Source organism: Macaca mulatta, chromosome 11, assembly GCF_049350105.2.
Source record: "Macaca mulatta isolate MMU2019108-1 chromosome 11, T2T-MMU8v2.0, whole genome shotgun sequence".
Taxonomy (NCBI): Eukaryota; Metazoa; Chordata; class Mammalia; order Primates; family Cercopithecidae; genus Macaca; species Macaca mulatta.
The window spans coordinates 128,485,526-128,505,185 of record NC_133416.1 but is presented as its reverse complement, the minus strand read 5'-3'; the positions used below and the strand labels follow the sequence as shown (position 1 = coordinate 128,505,185).

The window sequence follows — 19,660 nt, the reverse complement described above, 5'->3', positions numbered from 1 at the left end:
AAAGGAATTGCTGGCCCGACACAGTGGCTCATGCCTATAATCCCAGCACTTTGGGAGGCCAAAGCAGGAGGATCACTTGAGGCCAGGAGTTTGAGACCAGCCTGAGCAACATACGGAGACCCCCATCTCTACAAAACAGATAAAAAATTAGACATCATGGCATGTGCCTATGGTTCCCGCTACTTGGGAGGATGAGGCGGGAGGTCACTTGAGCCTGAGAAGTTGAGGCTGTGGTGAGCTGTGATCATGCCACTGCACTCCAGCCTAGGGCGACACAATGAGACCCTGTCTCTAAAAGAGAAAGAAATAAAGACTGTATGCTGAACCCAAGAATGTCAGGAAGTCCCATCACCTGCTACATGAAAGTGTGACATGCAATCTATGTATTAATGCAGAAGGGGGCATTTACTAATTATGCTCTTTACCATTGGTCATATGATAGCTGGTTTAAGTAATATGTCTTATTTTAGATTTCAGCACATATATATATATACACAAATATATAAAAATATAAATATATAACTATATATAAATATATAAAAATATATATAAATATATATTAAATATATATATAATTAGTAGAAATGGCAAAACCCTGTTTCCACTAAAAATACTATTTTTATATATATTACATATATATTTTTTGAGACAGAGTCTTGCTCTGTGGCTCAGGTTGGAGTGCAGTGGTGCAATCTCAGCTCATTGCAACCTCCGCTTCCTGGGTTCAAGCGATTATCCTGCCTCAGTCTCCCAAGTAGCTGGGATTACAGGCGCCCACCACCATGCCTGGCTAATTTTTGTATTTTTAATACAGATGGGGTTTCCACCACGTTGGCCAGGCTGGTCTCAAACTCCTGACCTCAAGTGACCTGTCTGCCTTGGCCTCCCCAAGTGCTGGAATTACAGGCATGGGCCACCATGCCCGACCCAGCATATATGTTTACCATTCAATATTTGTTGAACGGTAAACATATGAATCAAATAATAATAATCCTAATAATAGCATTATTAATAGTAAGAACTAACACTTAATCAGGGATTGCTATATGCCATATATTTCTCAAACAGCTTTGCATTTATTAGTTCATTTAATATTCCTATCAACAATGCTCCCTGTTTTACAGATGATGAAACCAAGGCTCAAAGAAGTGAAGGATTTTTGAATCCACATTTCCAGATCTCAAATGCTGAACTTGGACGTGATTACTTTGAGGGTCAGAGCAGAGGATGTATATAAAAATACATACGTGTATTTTATATACATATATATTATATAATCAAAAAGATTATTATTATTACTTTGAGATGGAGTCTTGCTCTGTCACCCACACTGGAGTGCAGTGGCTCGACCTCGGCTCACTTCAACCTCCGCCTCCGGGTTCAAGCGATTCTCCTGCCTCAGCTTCCTGAGTAACTGGGATTACAGGCGCCCGCTACCATGCCCCGCTAATTTTTGTATTTTTAGTAGAGACGGGGTTTCACCATATTGGCCAGGCTGGTCTCAAACTCCTGACTTCATGATCCACCCGCCTCAGCCTCCCAAAGTGTTGGGATTACAGGTGTGAGCCACCGCTCCCGGACTCAGAAAGATTATTTTTAAAAATAGATACCAGCTGTTATCCTATGTCAGTCATCATGATAAGGGCTGCTCATGCCTTTTTTTTTTTTTTTTTTTTGGTTGTCACAACCCTACGACCAGATGCAGAAACTGAGGCTCTGAGAAATTAATGACTTGGCCCAGAAGACATAGCCAGTATTATGAAAAAAGTTACCCTAACTCTTAGTAAACTACACTGCCACTGTCTATAGATAAAAGTTGCCTCCATCATCATTATCAATCAGCACAGGAAATAAGAGGCACTCACCATCAGGGAAATTCAAATCACAACCACAGTGAACTACCACTTCACACCCACTAGCATGGCTATAATAAAAAAGACAGACAACTGGCCAGGCGTGGTGGCTCACGCCTGTAATCCTAGCACTTTGGGAGGCCAAGGTGGGCGGATCACTTGAGGTCAGGAGTTCAAGACCAGCCTGGCCAACATGGCGAAACCACGTCTCTACTAAAAATACAAAAATTAGCCAGGAGTGGTGACGCACACCTGTAATCCCAGCTACTTGGGAGGGTGAGGCAGGATAATCGCTTGAACCGGGGAGGTGGAGGTTGCAGTGAGCTGAGACTACGCCACTGCACTCCAGCCTGGGCAACAGAGCAAGACTTCATCTCAAAAACAAAAACAAAACAACAGCAACAAAACCCAAAAAGACAGATGATAACAAGCATTGGTGAGGATGTGGAGAAACTGGACCTCTCATACTCTGCTGATGGGGATGTAAAAAACTGCAGCTGCTGTGAAATTCAGCTCCACCTTTCCCCCAAAGGTGAAGCATAGTTAACGTATGACCCAGCAATTTTATTCTTAGGTACATAATCAAGAGAAAGGAGAATATATGTGTAAAACCTTGTACACAAATGTTCGCGTGGCATTATTCATAATAGCCAAAAAAGGACACAACCCCAATGTCCATCAGTGGATGAATGGATAGATAAAAGTGGTCTATCCATGCAATGGAATATTACTCAGCCATAAAAAGGAATGAAGTATCAGCCAGGTGCAATGGCTCACGCCTGTAATCCTGACACTTTGGGAGGCCGAGGCAGGCAGATCACTTGAGTCCAGGAGTTTGAGGCCAGCCTAGACCACATAGTGAGACCCCGTCTCTTAAAAAAAAATTGAATGAAGTATCAACACAGGCTACAACATAGATGAGCATTGAAAACATGCGAAGTGCAAACAGCCAGGCACAAAGGCTGTGTGATTCCCTTTATATGAAATGTCCAGAATCGGCAAATCCATACAGGCAGAAAGTAAACTGATGGGTGGGAAGGAGGAGGAACAGTGTTGGAAATTATGGCCAAGGAGTGTGGGATTCCTTTTGAGTCGATGAAAATTGATTGTGGGGATGGTTGCACAACTCTGTGAATAATCTGAAAATCATCAAATGGTACGCTTTAAATGGGTAAATTGTATGGTGTATAAATTATATCTCAGTAAGTTTCTTTTAGAAAAAACAAAAACCAAAAATCAGGGCCTTCCTGACATTGGTGAAGACCTAAAGTTATAATACATTTTCAAGCCTGGTGCTATTCCTCCCAAGCACGGTGACTCAGATGCCAGCATGATCACCAGGTGTGCCCTGAGATCCTCGCCTCCTCCCTGGGGATCCAGGGTGTTGCCCTGCGCTTTCCCACCTTCCCCAGGCGTGCCCTGCCCTGCTCGCCCTGGCAGGCCTGGAGTAGAGCAGACAGGAATTCTGCCCGTTCCGTGGCTTCCTTCTGCTGCAGCCTGGCACCGTTTCCTCTTGCCTGCTGCTGCTGCTTCCTCCCTCCCGCCCAGCTTGCTGAGAGCACGTCTCAGATTCGAAAACCATATGAGATTCAGACTGTGCACCTGAAGCTGCCCCCTGGGGCTTTCTGTGCTGTCGGCCACTGCAGAGATCTGGATCCTCCTCACATCCCACTTACCTAACGTAGGAAAAGACGATCACGTGGAAGAACCACTTAATGGTGCCATAATTCATGCTCTGGATCCGAGTGACTTTGGTCGTCTCATACTGGAAAACATCACTGCAGCTGCAGCAGGCCGGCATGGTGACAGGCTCCGTCCCTGCGCGGAGCTGGACCAGAGCTCTACTCTTCCTGATGGGGCCACAGCAAGCCCCCTCCCAGTAACTGCAAGATGAAACGTACTGATTTTTAGCAGGAGCCTTTAACTTCAAGCTCCTCCAATGACTGCAGAGTTGGGGCGGGCCCTGGCAGTTGCCCCAGATGCGGCTGCGATAAACAAGAAGAGCCAAGTCCTACGGGCCTGGCTGGCAGATGACCTCGCCCCAGCTGGCCTCCCCCAGATGCCTACACAAAGATGGTGTTCAGAGGACGGACATTTTTAGAATTCTCTCTTTCCCCCCTTTCCTTTCACTTTTTTGGTTTTCATTTCTGTTGGAAGAAAGGGGTAGCCGTGCAAATGTCATAAGACCCGGAGCTTCCATTGTGCCTCAGAAAAGGGCTGAGATCTTTCCATTGCCTGAAGCCCCACTCAGAGATTGATTCATTCATTTCTACAACCCTTTATTCAGCCCCTGATGTATAGGAGCTCTGAGTAAATGAAGATCTCCCTCTCTTCTTCCGCCGCCCCTTATAATACTCTGGTCTGCAGTTGGTGGGGGACATCAGATTTGCAGGGGTAGGCGTGGTGGGGGTGGAGGGGCTTTATTTTTCTGCCAGATCTTTTGTGCTTGACCCTCTGAGTTACTCTCCACCCTGCTCTGCACCCCGGAAGGTCAACCCATGACCTAGACCTGAATCAGCTGAAGATCACCAGGGACACAGTGGCAGTCCAACAAAGTTAGGTTTATTGACCTATTCAGTGAGGGACACCACCCACCAGAAGAGCTACAGCACATCACCAAACAAAGGGAGACAGCGATTTATTATAGGATTCCGAGGAAAGTGGAGTTTAGATAAAATCTAAATGAAGCCATGTTTTGATAGACTACGAGCACAACAGGTTTGTACAAAGCAGTCAACGTCAAGTCTGGATTGCAAAGAGGACCCAGGGCCCTGCTTCCTAGGAAGCAACATAGCTAAGATAAATGTCAAATGTGTCCAGAAACTCTTTATCTGAAGCTCTGCTCCTGAGTTGTAAATTGAGGCTGCTTCCCTGTGTCAAGATGACTTAGATCCTCCAGGCAAAATTGGAATATTTCAGTCTTGGTCATGTAATTTCAAACAGCAAAGTTTCTGAAGGTGTCTGATTTTAAAGGACAATGTTTCAGCAGTCACTCAAAGATGCTGGGTTGTATTATCACTTGACAGCTACAGAGAAATACTGTTCCCTGTTGTCTTTACAGCTGGCTTGATCTATTTCTGTTATTCCAGCCTGCTAAGTGGCTGGGTAGATTTTTAGTTTTTCAGTCTAAACTTATCGTACTTTCCCACCCATACAAACTGCATCAGGGTTCCCCTCACCCTCTGGCTTCCAGTTCAGGAGACTGGAGAGCAGTGAGGATGGACGTGACTCCCTGGCCCTGCCCTTCTCAGTTGCATATAGGCGGGGCTTCTGGGCACCACTCCCTCCTTTAGTCCTGAGAGTGGTAAGGGCTCCCCACTCTTGCCAGCCCCAGGCAGCTCACTATCCCCTATTGCTTTTTCTTAACTCTGTCCACACCTTTGTAGATGGTTCCATCATTAGTTACCCCACCTGAGTATGCCATTGCTTTCCCGCCGGGAATCTGAGTGATACGGCCATCTTCATCTGTAAAAAGAGGGGATTTGTAGGTAAAGCCTGATGCTTAGAACATAGGCTCTAGGGGACTAATGGCCTGGCTTCCAATCCTGGCTTCACATTTTACCAGCTCTGTGACCTTGGACAGCTCTGTTTATGCTCTTCATTCACTCATTCATTCACTTATTCCCAAGAGCACCGGGAATAGTAGATATAGCAGTGAACAGGCAGACAAGTCAAATGTCCATCCACTGATGGATGGATACACAAAAGGACAAAAGTCCATACAAGCGAATATTATTCAGTCATGAAAAGGAATGAAACACTGACCCATGCTCCAATATGGATGAACCTTGAAAACATTACGCTAAGTGAAAGAAGCCAGACACAAAAGGATACATCTTTTATGACTCCATTTATAGGAAATGTCCAGAATAGGCAAATCACTTCAGCGTTGCTCTTGCTACCACTCAAAGACATCTATTTTCTTGTCTTTCTTCTTTTTTCTTTTTCTTTTCTTTTCTTCTTTTTTTTTTTTTTTTTTTTTTTTTTTTTTTTTTTTTGAGATGGAGTCTCCCTCTGTTGCTCAGGTTGTAGTGCAGTGGCAAGATTTTGGGTCACTGCAACCCCTGCCTCCTGGGTTCAAGCGATTCTTGTGCCTCACCCTCCCGAGTATCTGCAATTACAGCCATGCACCGCCACACTCGGCTAATTTTTGTGTTTTTAGTAGAGATGGGGTTTCACCATGTTGGCTAGGTTGGTCTCGAACTTCTGGTCACAAGCGATCTGCCTGCCTTAGCCTACCAAAGTGTTGGGATTACAGGCGTGAGCCACTACACCCGGCCTGTTTTCTTGTCTTTCTGCTGCACTCTTGCACTGGTCCCTCATGCTCTCCCCTCTCCACTCCTTCAGCCCTTGTCCGCTATTTCACCACTGCCACCTCCACCACTCCACGGATTCTGTTCTCAACGAGGTTACCAAAGACTTCTCAGTTACCAGACTCGGTGGATATATTTTATTCCTTATTTTACTTGATCTCTTGGATGCATTCAACATCACTGGCCACTTTCTGCATCTTGGACTAGTTTTTTCCCCTTGGTTTCCATGACTTTCCTGGGTCCCATGTCCAGCAAATTGTTTCTCAGCACTTTTTATGATTCTATTACGATAGGACAGGTTATGCTGCAATAACAAAGCACTCTCAGTATCTCATGGCTTATAGCAGTGATGAATGAATTCTCACTCACACTCTATGTCCATCATGGGTCTCCCAGAAGGCTCTGCTCTCTAATCACTCAGAGATCGAGGCTAACGGAACGGCCACTGTCTTGAACTCTTTAATGAGAACTCTGGAGAGTCTCACAGCAGCAATGAAATGTTCTGACCTCGTGATGGAAACAATGTAAAGTTACCTAAAAAAAAAAAAATAATAAAAATTGGGGATTGAATGGTGGATTTCTTAGTTGTGTGAGTGTGTGGGTGTGTTTACAATTTACAGAAAATCAAGTGACATTCTTCAGCAGGAAAGGGAGGCCTTTTTTTTTTTTTTTTTTTTGAGGAAACACTTATCTGACAGACTGCCAGTGCAGGAAATGTGCCCAACCTTATGAGAACCTATTAATAGAATCAGAAACTAAACCGTCCTGTGCCGAGATTGCTCTTTCAGTTTGTCTGAAGCCCGCTTCTCTTTGTCTCTCTGTGTGCCCATTGCGAGTCTCTAAACACGGACTTCCTCTGTTTCTCCCAGGGCACGTGGTTCCGCAATGCTCTCCAAGTTAAGTTCCGCAGTTCAAATGCAAGCCCAGACCCCCTGCCCAGCCAGTTCCAGAACTCAAGGACTCAAGAGAAATGACTCTGATTGGCCTAATTGTTTATCCCTGGTCCAATCAGCTATAGCTGTGGGTGGGGCTATAATCAAATATGGCGTCAAGGGCCAGCGTCCGTGAGGGGAGAAGGGAGGGAGGAAAAAAAGGAAGGTGATTGGGAGAGAGAGAGAGGGAGGAGAGAGAGAGAGAGAGAGAATGTGACTCTCAGAAAATAGAGGCTCCAAGGCTGAGGGACTGCTGGTTAAATACCCCAATTCCTCCCCAAGGTGGGACAACTCTGATACACGTCTAGGCCGTCTCCAGAGGGCCTGAGGGGGACTGAGCCCAGACGCCCACAGCCGTGACCGGCTCTTTAATTAATTTATTAATTTTATTTATTTTTTTGAGATAGAGGCTTGCTCTGTGGCCCAGGCTGGAGTGCAGTGGTGCAATCATGGCTCACTGCAACCTCTGCCTCCTGGGTTCAAGTGCTTCTCTTGCCTCAGCCTCCCGAGTAGCAGGGACTACAGGCACGTGCCACCACTCCCGGCTAATTTTTGTATTTTTAGTAGAGTTGGGGTTTCACTATGTTGCCCAGGCTGGTCTAGAACTGCCGACCTCAGGTGACCCACTCGCCTCAGCCTCCCAAAGTGCCGGGATTACAGGTGTGAGCCACTACGTCCAGCCTGGTGACCTGCTCTTTAATGTTTCCTGTGTTGGCTGCCTTCCCTTCCGGGTCTCACTTCCCCACTCCTCTTCCTGGCTCACCTCCGAAACAAACTACTTGCACCTGAATCTCGCCCAGCCTTAGGTGCTGGTGTTAAGGAGTCTGTCTGGAATTTACTCTGAGAACAATAGATGGGTTTATAAACGGGTGTAGCATGATCTCATTTGCAGCTCAGTCAGAGCACTCTGGCTGCACCATGGAAAATGGGCGAAAGGGGCAAGAGTGGAGCCAGGGATCTGCAGGGAGAGGGCACAGTGATATGGAGGAGGACCGAAGACAGATCCCTGAAGGACACCAACACCAAGGAGACCAGGCTGAGGCAGAGTAAGGAGGAGAGGAAAGCCGGGAGACAGTGAGTCCCCAGAGGCCACAGGATGAACACTTCACAAGTAAGCCGGTGGCCAAGGAGATATTAAGAGTGATGGTAAAGCTGTGTAATTAAAGCAGCTCTAGTAAGGGTACTGACAGATACATTATTGGAACAGAGTGGAGTCAAGTATTAAACACAAAGATAGGTGCAGGCCGGGTGCGGTGGCTTACACCTATAGTCTCAGCACTTTGGGAGGCCAAGGCAGGAGGATTGCTTGAGCCCAGAAGTTCGGGGCCAGCCTGGGCAACATGGCAAAACCCTGTCTCTACAAAAAAATAAAAAAAATTAGCCAGTTGTGGGAGTGTACAACTGTAGTTCCGGCTTGTCGAAAGGCTGAAGTGGGAGGATCGCTTCACCCCGGAAGGTCAAGGCTGCATTGAGCCAAGATTATGTTACTGTACTCCAGCCTGGGCCACAGAGTGAGACTCTGTATGCAATAATGGAAAAAAAGAAAAAAAAAAAAAAAGAGTAGGAACTTAGTGTGTAATAAAATCATTTAAATCAGGGGAGAAAGAAATTTCTCCAAATAGGATCTTTAAACAATTGGCTGCTCTTTCAGGGGAGGTCAGAGAAGACAGGAAAATGTACTCAAACTTTACAGATTTACAAAGGTGTGTAACTATTTAAAATGTGATAGAACTGTCATGGGTAAACTGACTCCTTTCCCTACTTTGTATCAGTTGCAAAGAAAGAACACACAAATTGGGGGGTGGGCGGGGGGAAGCCAAGCGGGATTTATTCTTTGGCCAGAGAAGGAGAAGGAATGACCGCTTGCTCCAGAGACACCTCCTCCTCCCCAAATTGGGGGTAGCTGGGGAATTTTAAGGAGTTAGATATGGGGCGGGGAGGTTTGTATGTTTGTGCAGGGAGGAACTTTAGATGTGCAAATCATAAACAGGTCTCTTCACCGGATGCATGTTTAGAAAATGACAATTTTCTACAAAGATTAGCCAGGTGTGGTGGCACACACCTGTAATCCCAGCTACTCGGGAGGCTGAGACAGGAGAATCACTTGAACCCAGAAGGTGGAGGTTGCAGTGAGCCAAGATTGCACCACTGCACTCCAGCCTGGGCAACAGAGTGAGACTGTCTCAAAAAAAGAAAAAAAAAAAAAGAAAAAAGAAAATAGCAATTTTCTTTTATGGATGAGAATTTTAGTATTATAATGACATATTAGTGGTCTAAAGATAACAAGGAGTCCCTGATTCTGGTTTGCTCTGGTTTCCAGCAGCCTTTACCTTCCTCTGATAACTGGCGAAAGGTTCTGAAGCCCCCAGGCCATCTGGAGTCCTTGCAAACAAGCATACCTACAGGTAAAGAGACTGAAAGAAACTGTTTAAGAAACGAAAGGGAGCTTTTACAACTATCTACTGCTTAAGAAAATAATGAGTGTTCAGCTGGTTTGCTCCCTCAGCTATTTCTCCAGGACTGCCCCAGCAACAAAGTCTCCAAAAGTGAGCAAAATCAGCCACACAAAATGGGACCTGCAAGTTACCAATCTGTTTGTGTGGCATACATTTTGCATGAAAGGTAGAAAATGCAAACAAGGATAACTGGATGCCCTTTGAAGTTACTCAACTGATGATGACACCTCACTGTCTTCTCTACCTGGCTGGTGTTCCATTTTTCCTCCCACAGAGGCTGTGAGCATGTCAGTATCAGTGGGGCTTTGCAGCCATGATACAAGGCTTTTCTTGTCTGTCAGGTGTACAGAGCCATGTACCACCATGGAACCAATGTTCCAGCCATGGTTCACTGTATGGTTTCTTTCTTCATAACCGCCACGACTAAGACAACATGCCAAAGCAATATTTTTTTCCTCTCTATTTCTCCAGGGCAATTTCTCAGTGAATGTGCCTTTTTAAATTTCTTTTTCCTTTTTTTTTTTTGAGATGGAGTCTCACTCTGTCATCTGGACTGGAGTGTAATGGCATGATCTCTGCTCACTGCAACCTCCACCCCCTGGGTTCAAGCGATTCTGCTTCAGCCTCCCAAGTAGCTGGGATTACAGGCGTACGCCACCACACCCAGCTAATTTTTTCTTTTGGTATTTTTAGTAGGGATGAGGTTTCACCACGTTGGCCAGGCTGATCTTGAACTCCTGACTTCGTGATTCGCTTGCCTCGGCCTCCCAAAGTGCTGGGATTACAGGCGTGAGCCACTGCACCCTGCTGAATGTACTTTTTTTTTTTTTTTTAAACTCTCTCTTAATTCCTTCTCATCACCTAATTCAGAATTCCTGTAATGGTTTGTCAATAGCCTATTGCCTAGTGATGTCAGAGGGTTAGCAGAAACCCCAGTGCCTTGGTATCCACAAATGTTTTCTTTTAGTTATGCTAAACTGGTGCTGCCTAATAGGGCAGCCACTCACACCTACTTCAATTTAAATTAATTAAAACGAAGTAAAATTTAAAATTCACGTTTTCAGCTGTACAAGTCATATTTTGATAGCTACATGTAGCTAGTGGCTACCATATTGAACAGCAAAGATATACAGAACTTGCCCAGCAGTATAGAAAGCTCAATTGGACAGTGCTACAACAGTTGTGGGTAAGCAAGGAAGGTAAGGATAGTCCCAATCAGATAGATGGCATCTATTTTGTGTGAAGCCTTGTGTGGTGGCTCACACCTGTAGTCTCAGCTACTTGGGAAGCTGAGGTGGGAGGATCACTTGAGGTCAGGAGTCTGAGACCAGCCTGGGCAACATAATGTAATGAAAATTAAAAAAAAAATTTTTCTATGTGAAATAGGAGGCAGAGTAGTCCCAGCTACTTGGGAGGCTAAGGAGGGAGGATCACCTGAGCCCAGGAGGTCAAGGCTGCAGTAAGCCATGATTGCACCACTGCACCCCAGTCTGGAGAAAGAAAGGAAAGAAAGAGAGAGAAAAAGCAATAGGAGGCAGAGTTGCCCGAGAGTGAGAGGGCAGGCAGGTGGGTGGGATGGTGGGATGAGTGTAGAGGTGTGGGGAAAAGAAAGAGATCAGCCTGTTACTGTGTCTATATAGAAAGAAGTAGACATAAGAGACTCCATTTTGTTCTGTATTTGAGATGCTGTTAATCTGTGACCCTACCCCCAACCTTGTCCTTGCAAGAGACATGTGCTGTGGTAACTCAAGGTTTAATGGATTTTGGGCGTGCAGGGTGTGACTTTGTTCCTAGAAAAGCTAGGTATTGTCCAAGGTTTATCCCCATGTGATAGGATGAAACAATGTTGCTAAAAGGTTTATCTCAAGGCACAGGATTTACCTTTAAACTTATTCATGTCACAGATCCTTGTTCTTATGTCTTACTGCTAATTTCCTCCCTAAAAATGATCCTATTGTCCTGCCACTCCCTTATCCTTAAGATGGTAAAGATAATTATCTATAAATACTAAGGGAACTCAGAGGCCGGTGCCGGCGTGGGTCCTCTGTAAGCTGAGCGCCGGTCCCCTGGGCCCCGCTTTTCTTTCTCTATACTTTGTCTCTGTGTCTTATTTCTTTTCTCAAGTCTCTCGTTCCACCTAACGAGAAACACCCACAGGTGTGGAGGGGCAGGCCACCCCTTCATCTGGTGCCCAACGTGGAAGCTTTTCTCTAAGGTGAAGGTACGCTGGAGCGTGGTCATTGAGGACAAGTCGACGAGAGACTCCCGAGTACGTCTACAGTCAGCCTTGCGGTAAGCTTGTGCGCTCGGAAGAACCTAGGGTAACAATGGGGCAAACTAAGAGTAAATATGCCTCTTATCGCAGCTTTATTAAAATTCTCTTAAAAAGAGGGGGAGTTAAAGTCTCTACCAAAAATCTAATTACACTATTTCAAACAATAGAGCAGTTTTGTCCATGGTTTCCAGAACAGGGAACTTTAGATCTAAAAGATTGGGAAAAAATTGGCAAAGAATTAAAACAAGCAAGCAGGGAAGGTAAAATCATTCCGCTCACAGTATGGAATGATTGGGTCATTATTAAAGTAGCTTTAGAACCATTTCAAACAGAAGAAGATAGCGTTCCAATTTCTGATGTCCCTAAAAGCTGTGCAGTAGATTGTGAAAAAGAGGCAGGGATAGAATCCCGGAAAGGAAAGGAAAGTTCACACTGTGAATGTGTATCAGAGCCGGCTATGGCTCGGTCAACGCAAAATGTTGACGATAATCAATTACAGGAGGTAGTATATCCTGAAACGTTAAAATTAGAAGAAAAAAATCCAGAATTAGCAGAGCCATCAGAGTCTAAACCACGATGGCCAACTGCTCTTCCAGCAGCTCAGATGCCTGTAACTTTACAACCTCAAATGCAGGTTAAACAAGTACAAACTCCAAAAGAAGATCAAATAGAAAAAGATAGAGTTTCTGTCATGGCAATGCCATTCCAAATGCAGTGTCCACAATATCAGCCGGTAGAAGATAAGACCCAGCCGCCAGTAGCCTATCAATACTGGCTGCCAGCCGAACTGCGGTATCGGTTGCCCCCAGAAAATCTGTGTGGACAGCCAGGAACATTTCCAGCGCCACAGGGCAGGGTACCATATCCTCAACTGCCCACCATGAGACTTAATCCTACAGCACTGCCTAGTACACAGGGTAGTGCGTTACATAAAATTATTGATGAGGCAAGAAAACAAGGAGATATTGAGGCGTGGCAATTCCCAGTAATATTAGAAGCAAGACCACCTGGAGAAGGGGCCCAAGAGGGAGAGCTTCCCGTAGCTGAAGCCAGATATAAGTCCTTTTCTATAAAAATGCTAAAAGAAATGAAAGAAGGAGTAAAACAGTATGGACCCAACTCTCCCTACATGAGAACATTATTAGATTCCATTGCTCATGGACATAGACTCATTCCTTATGATTGGGAGATTCTGGCAAAATCCTCACTCTCACCCTCTCAATTTTTACAATTTAAGACTTGGTGGATTGATGGGGCACAAGTACAGGTCCGAAAAAATAGGACTGCCAATCCTCCAATTGACATAGATGCAGATCAACTATTAGGAATAGGTCAAAATTGGAGCACTGTTGACCAACAAGTAATAATGCCAAATGAGGCCATTGAGCAAATCAGGGCTATCTGCCTTAGGGCCTGGGAGAAAATCCAAGACCCAGGAACCGCCTGCCCCTCCTTTAATACAATAAGACAAGGCTCTAAAGAGCCCTACCCTGATTTTGTAGCAAGACTTCAAGATGCTGCTCAAAAGTCAATTACCGATGAGAATGCCCGTAAGGTCATAGTGGAGTTGATGGCATATGAAAACGCCAATCCTGATTGTCAATCAGCCATTAAGCCATTAAAAGGAAAGGTTCCCGCAGGATCAGATGTAATCTCAGAGTACGTTAAGGCCTGCGATGGAATTGGAGGAGCTATGCATAAAGCTATGCTTATGGCTCAAGCAATCACAGGAGTTGCTTTAGGAGGACAGGTTAGAACATTTGGGGGAAGATGTTATAATTGTGGTCAAATTGGTCATCTGAAAAAGAATTGCCTAGTCTCAAACAAAATGTAACTACTCAAGCTACTACAAGAACAGATAAAGAGCCACCTGGCCTATGTCCAAGATGTAAAAAGGGAAAACATTGGGGTAATCAATGTCGTTCTAAATTTGATAAAAATGGGCAACCACTGTCGGGAAACGAGAGGAGGGGCCAGCCTCAGGCCCCGCAACAAACTGGGGCATTCCAAATTCAGCCCTTTGTTCCTCAGGGTTTTCAGGAACAACAACCCCCACTGCCACAAGTGTCTCAGGGAATAAGCCAGTTATCACAATACAGCAATTATCCCCCGCCACAAGCGGCAGTGCAGCAGTAGATTTATGCACCATACAAGCAGTCTCTCTGCTTCCAGGGGAGCCTCCACAAAAAATCCCCACAGGGGTATATGGCCCATTGCCTGAGGGGACTGTAGGACTAATCTTAGGAAGATCAAGTTTAAATCTAAAAGGAGTTCAAATTCATACTGGTGTGGTTGATTCAGACTTTAAAGGCGAAATTCAATTGGTTATTAGTTCCTCAATTCCTTGGAGTGCCAGTCCAGGAGACAGGATTGCTCAATTATTACTCCTACCTTATATTAAAGTTGGAAACAGTGAGATAAAAAGAACAGGAGGGTTCGGAAGCACTGATCCGACAGGAAAGGCTGCATATTGGGCAAATCTGGTCTCTGAGAGCAGACCTGTGTGTAAGGCCATTATTCAAGGAAAACAGTTTGAAGGGTTAGTAGACACTGGAGCAGATATCTCTGTCATTGCTTTAAATCAGTGGCCAAAAAATTGGCCTAAACAAAAGGCTGTTACAAGACTTGTCGGCGTAGGCACAGCTTCAGAAGTGTACGAAAGTACAATGATTTTACATTGTTTAGGACCAGATAATCAAGAAAGTACTTCCCATGTTAAAAAACATTCATTATCTTGTTTTGCTGTAATGGGAGTTCCAGAAAAAATTAAAACTGACAATGGACCAGGTTATTGTAGTAAAGCTTTCCAAAAATTCTTAAATCAGTGGAATATTACACATACAACAGGAATTCCTTATAATTCTCATGGACAGGCCATAGTTGAAAGAACTAATAGAACACTTAAAACTCAGTTAGTTAAACAAAAAAAAGGGGGAGACAGTAAGGAGTGTACCACTCCTCAGATGCAGCTTAATCTAGCACTCTATACTTTAAATTTTTTAAACATTTATAGAAATCAGACTACTACTTCTGCAGAACAACATCTTACTGGTAAAAAGAACAGTCCACATGAAGGAAAACTGATTTGGTGGAAAGACAACAAAAATAAGACATGGGAAATAGGGAAGGTGATAACCTGGGGAAGAGGTTTTGCTTGTGTTTCACCAGGAGCAAATCAGCTTCCTGTTTGGATACCCACTAAACATTTGAAGTTCTACAATGAACCCATCAGAGATGCAAAGAAAAGCGCCTCCACGGAGACGGAAACACCGCAATCGAGCACCATTGACTAACGAACAAGCCTTCATCGCCATGGCACATTTATATAGAGGAAAAGGGAGGGAGAACGTTGCGGGAAGTCAGGGACCTTGAACGCAGGGACTGGCTGAAGCCACGGCAGAAAAACATAAAATGTGAAGATTTCATGGACATTTATTAGTTCTCCAAAATTAATACTTTTGTAATTTCTTATGTCTGTCTTTACTTTAATCTCTTAATTCTATCATCTTCTTTGTAAACTGAGGAGGATATATGTCACCTCAGGACCCTGTGATGATTGCCTTAACTGCACAAATTGTTTGTGGAGCATGAGTGTTTGAACAATATGAAATCTGGGCATCTTGGAAAAAGAATAAGATAACAGCAATGTTCAGGGAACAAGGGAGGCAACCTTGAACTGGCCGCCGGTGAGCCGGACGGAACAGAGCCATATTTCTTCTCTTTTCATTATGCAAATAGGAGAAATATCGCTGAATTCTTTTTCTCAGCAAGGAACACCCCTGAGAAAGAGAATGCGCTCTGAGGGTAGGCCTATAAACGACCCCCTTGGAGGCGTGCCGCCTTTTACGGTTGAAGCCGAAGGGATGAAATAAGCCCCGGCCTCCTGTAGCGCTCCCAGGCTTATTAGGACGAGGAAATTCCCACCTAATAAATTTTGGTCAGACAGGTTGTCTGCTCTCAAACCCTGTTTTCTGATAAAATGTTATCCATGACTATGCATGCCCAAAAATTTTAATTTTAACACCATCCTGTGATCTCATCCTGCCTCCACTTGCTTTGTGATATTCTATTACTTTGTGAAATATGTAATCTCGGTGTCATGATGACAATGGTGGTTTTGTTGAAAAGAAAAGGGGGAAATGTGGGGAAAAGAAAGAGATCAGCCTGTTACTGTGTCTATATAGAAAGAAGTAGACATAAGAGACTCCATTTTGTTCTGTATTTGAGATGCTGTTAATCTGTGACCCTACCCCCAACCTTGTCCTTGCAAGAGACATGTGCTGTGGTAACTCAAGGTTTAATGGATTTTGGGCGTGCAGGGTGTGACTTTGTTCCTAGAAAAGCTAGGTATTGTCCAAGGTTTATCCCCATGTGATAGGATGAAACAATGTTGCTAAAAGGTTTATCTCAAGGCACAGGATTTACCTTTAAACTTATTCATGTCACAGATCCTTGTTCTTATGTCTTACTGCTAATTTCCTCCCTAAAAATGATCCTATTGTCCTGCCACTCCCTTATCCTTAAGATGGTAAAGATAATTATCTATAAATACTAAGGGAACTCAGAGGCCGGTGCCGGCGTGGGTCCTCTGTAAGCTGAGCGCCGGTCCCCTGGGCCCCGCTTTTCTTTCTCTATACTTTGTCTCTGTGTCTTATTTCTTTTCTCAAGTCTCTCGTTCCACCTAACGAGAAACACCCACAGGTGTGGAGGGGCAGGCCACCCCTTCATAGAGGAGATTCGAAGGAAAGAAGGAAGGAAGGAGGGAGGGAGGGAAGAAGGGAAGGAGGAAGGAAAGAGAGAGGGAGAGAGAGAAAGAAGAAAGAAAGAAAAAGAGAGAGAGAGGGAGGGAGGGAGGCAGGCAGGAAGGGGAGGCAGGGGTGCCTGAGAGTGCGAGGGAAGGCAGGCAGGTGGGAGGTGGGATGAGTGTCGAGAAGATTCAAAATAGTTGCTATGGTGAATGGGAGGAGAGAGCCAACAGGGAAAACAGGAATTCCGGGGTAGTGGTAAGAATTAGAGACCATGAATGTGTTATTGCCAACAGTCTAGGTGACTGAGATTATGCTAGGGGCCTGGGGCCTTCCCACCAACAGGAACCGCCTCCCACCTCCACACTCAGCAACCCATCAGGACTTGCCAACTGGTTCACATAGTTTTAAGATGCGTCATCATTGGTATCTACTATGTTTGTTATGGTGTTGACATGTGTTACTGGGACAGTAACTAGCCAGGCCCAAGATACAGGAGCAGAAGGCTGATTCTATTGCTCTCCCATAGGTCACCCTTCCCTGGGGCTTGCACCCCTGCCAGGCCACAACACGGGGCAGGAAGCTTCTCTTTGTCCCCTAACTCACCTCAGCCACTGGGAATGACTTGGTTCACTCAACTTAATCTGGGTATAACTACCCTACCTTCTTATGAATGCTGGATTTCTTTTAACCTCAAGATCTCCCCTCTGTTCCCCTCTACCCAAGTCAAATACCCATGCTATCCTCAGGAACTTTAAAAAATACCTGTTTCCTAGTCAAGACAGCTGGCCATTTCACATAACAACCCAGGTCTTCTGCAACCCTAAACAAAAACTGGAGATGGATGGGGAAAGGCTCTCCTAATGGTGGATGGGTAGAGAGACGTCTGAGGTTTCTGGAGGACTGAGGAACTATTGTTTTCTCCACCAGTCTAAGCAGAACAGGTATAAAGACAGAATGGAAAGAAATTTACATTGATCCAGGACTGGGCTTTTGCTGCAAGTTGCAAATTATGTTATTTAGGGTGCTTTTGTCTGAGAGTAGCAGAATGCCTGACTCAAGCTGGCTTGAATATGAAATAAATTATTATTTCATGTGTTAGGATATCCTGGGGGAAGATACTTCAGATGGGGTTGATTTAGTGGCTTGACAACATCATCAAGGATCTGGGTTCTTTCTGTCTCTCTGCACTGCCACCCTTGTTGTTGGGTTCATCCTCAGAAGGAAAGATCATCAATTCTTTTGTCTCTTTCATGGGAAAATCTTTCCCAGAGTCCTCTTTACCCCACCTCACTCTACCCTCTAGTACTAGAAGTGAGTCACATGACTGTTCCGCTCCTGATAAGAGACAGGGAATGACCATGACCGGCGTGGACCAACCGTCTGGGTTGGAATGGATGTCGGGGAGTTGTTCACAACGTCCATGCCTGGGTATAGCAAAGATCAATGAATCTAGGGTGGATGGGAAAGGAATTGGAGGAAGGAGGGTCCTGAGAGGGAGAAAGTGGAAGGGCCAAGGGATTCTAGAGTTCAAAGAACTGCTAAGCTGGAATGATCAAAAGAGCAGAAGGTACAAGTCTGTGATCAGAGAAATGCGAGACGTTAGAGGAAGATTCATTCCAGGAAAAAATGAGGGCCAGTACATGTCCAGGGAGATGGTGGCTAAAGTAGAGTGGAGGTGAAGGTCATTGGAATAAGAAGGGACAGGAGTTGAGGGGCCAGGAGTTCGGCCAGGTCCTGACTCATTAAAGTCACCAATATGGCAGTAGGAACTGGGGCGAGAAGGATAAGCCAGTTGCCAAAGCTCTCTGAGAGTAAGAGTTGACTGATTGATTTATGAGTAGGCATGAGTAAAGGTTGATTGATTGATTGATGAGTAGGCATCATCAATGAGAAGGCGCAGAAGGTGGTACAGGCAGATGTCAGGAGCCTCAGCACTTACTCAAGATAGAGGACGACGGATCTGGAAATAGAGGTGCGGAGCATAGAGGACACCATGGAGGTGGGAGACGGACCACCATCCTCTGGGAAGGGCTTCAAGAACTGTCAGGGAGGAGAGCCAGGTCTTACTGAGGGCAGGAAGTAGAGGGAACTTTGTATGCAGAGGTCAGGACCTTACAGATAAAGAGCACACTTCACTCTTCCTTTTTTCCATCTCACAGGCTGGAATGAGTGTCTGTAGGTGAGCCACCTTTGACCCAGAGTTTGGGTCATATCCCTACCTGCTAATTGGTAATAGAAGCATGCTTGAAACATGCTTGAAATCCTTCCCACATGTCCATTAATCTTTAGAGCTTGTCAGTATCAGGGGTGTAGCAGACATTCCTAATTGCCCATTCAAAATCCATTATAGGTACGGCACGGTGGCTCATGCCCGTAATCCTAGCACTTTGGGAGGCTGAGGCAGGAGGATCCCTTGAACCCAGGAGTTTGAGACCAGCCTGGGCAACATAGCGAGACCCCTTTTCTCTACCAAAAATAGAAAAAATAACCAGGTGTGGTGGGCATGAGCCTAGGTCCCAGCTACTCTGGAAGCTGGGTGGTGGTTGCGGGGATCATTTGAGCCCAGGAGGTCGAGGTGAGCCATGATCACGCCACTGCACTCCAGCCTGGAGTGCTGAGACCCTGTCTCAATAAATAAATAAATAAATAATCCATTCTATTTTCCTTATTAACAGAATCCCCAATTTTGTTCAGGTTTGAAACCCTTGAGAAAGACAACTTCATCCCCAATTCAGGAGTATTCATGTTAGTCTTATTCTGCTTGTGGGTGACTGGTGTAGGCATGGATATGAAAATGAGTATATGGCTATGAAACATGAGAGGAAACTTGTTAGGGGGCTTCTAAAGAAAGATGTACGGGCTGGGCACAGTGGCTCACACCTGTAATCTCAGCACTTTGGGAGGCTGAGATGGGAGGATTGCTTGAGATCAGGAGTTCAAGATCAGCCTGGGCAACATGGTGAAACCCATCTACAAAAATGTTAAAAATTAGCCAGGCATGGGTGGTGCACACTTACAGTCCCAGCTGCTTGGGAGGCTGAGGTGGGAGGGTCACTTGAGCCCAAGAGTCAAGGTTGCACATC

At 45.1% G+C, this 19,660-nt stretch overlaps 1 protein-coding gene and 1 pseudogene across 2 annotated transcripts in view; one reads left to right on the top strand and one right to left on the bottom strand.

Annotated features, from left to right (window-relative positions):
• P2RX7 (purinergic receptor P2X 7) overlaps nucleotides 1-3,745 on the bottom strand; it is a 55,905-nt gene extending 52,160 nt beyond the window's left edge. Inside the window, exon 1 of the mRNA XM_001092531.5 lies at nucleotides 3,530-3,745. Coding sequence (XP_001092531.3) covers nucleotides 3,530-3,654 — 125 coding nt within the window. The 5' untranslated portion in view covers nucleotides 3,655-3,745. The remainder of the gene's footprint in view (nucleotides 1-3,529) is intronic.
• LOC114671088 (ataxin-3-like) overlaps nucleotides 1-19,660 on the top strand; it is a 109,469-nt pseudogene that overhangs the window by 75,456 nt on the left and 14,353 nt on the right. The window contains exon 6 of the transcript XR_003720994.2: nucleotides 9,419-9,503. The product of XR_003720994.2 is annotated as an ataxin-3-like (transcript). The remainder of the gene's footprint in view (nucleotides 1-9,418; nucleotides 9,504-19,660) is intronic.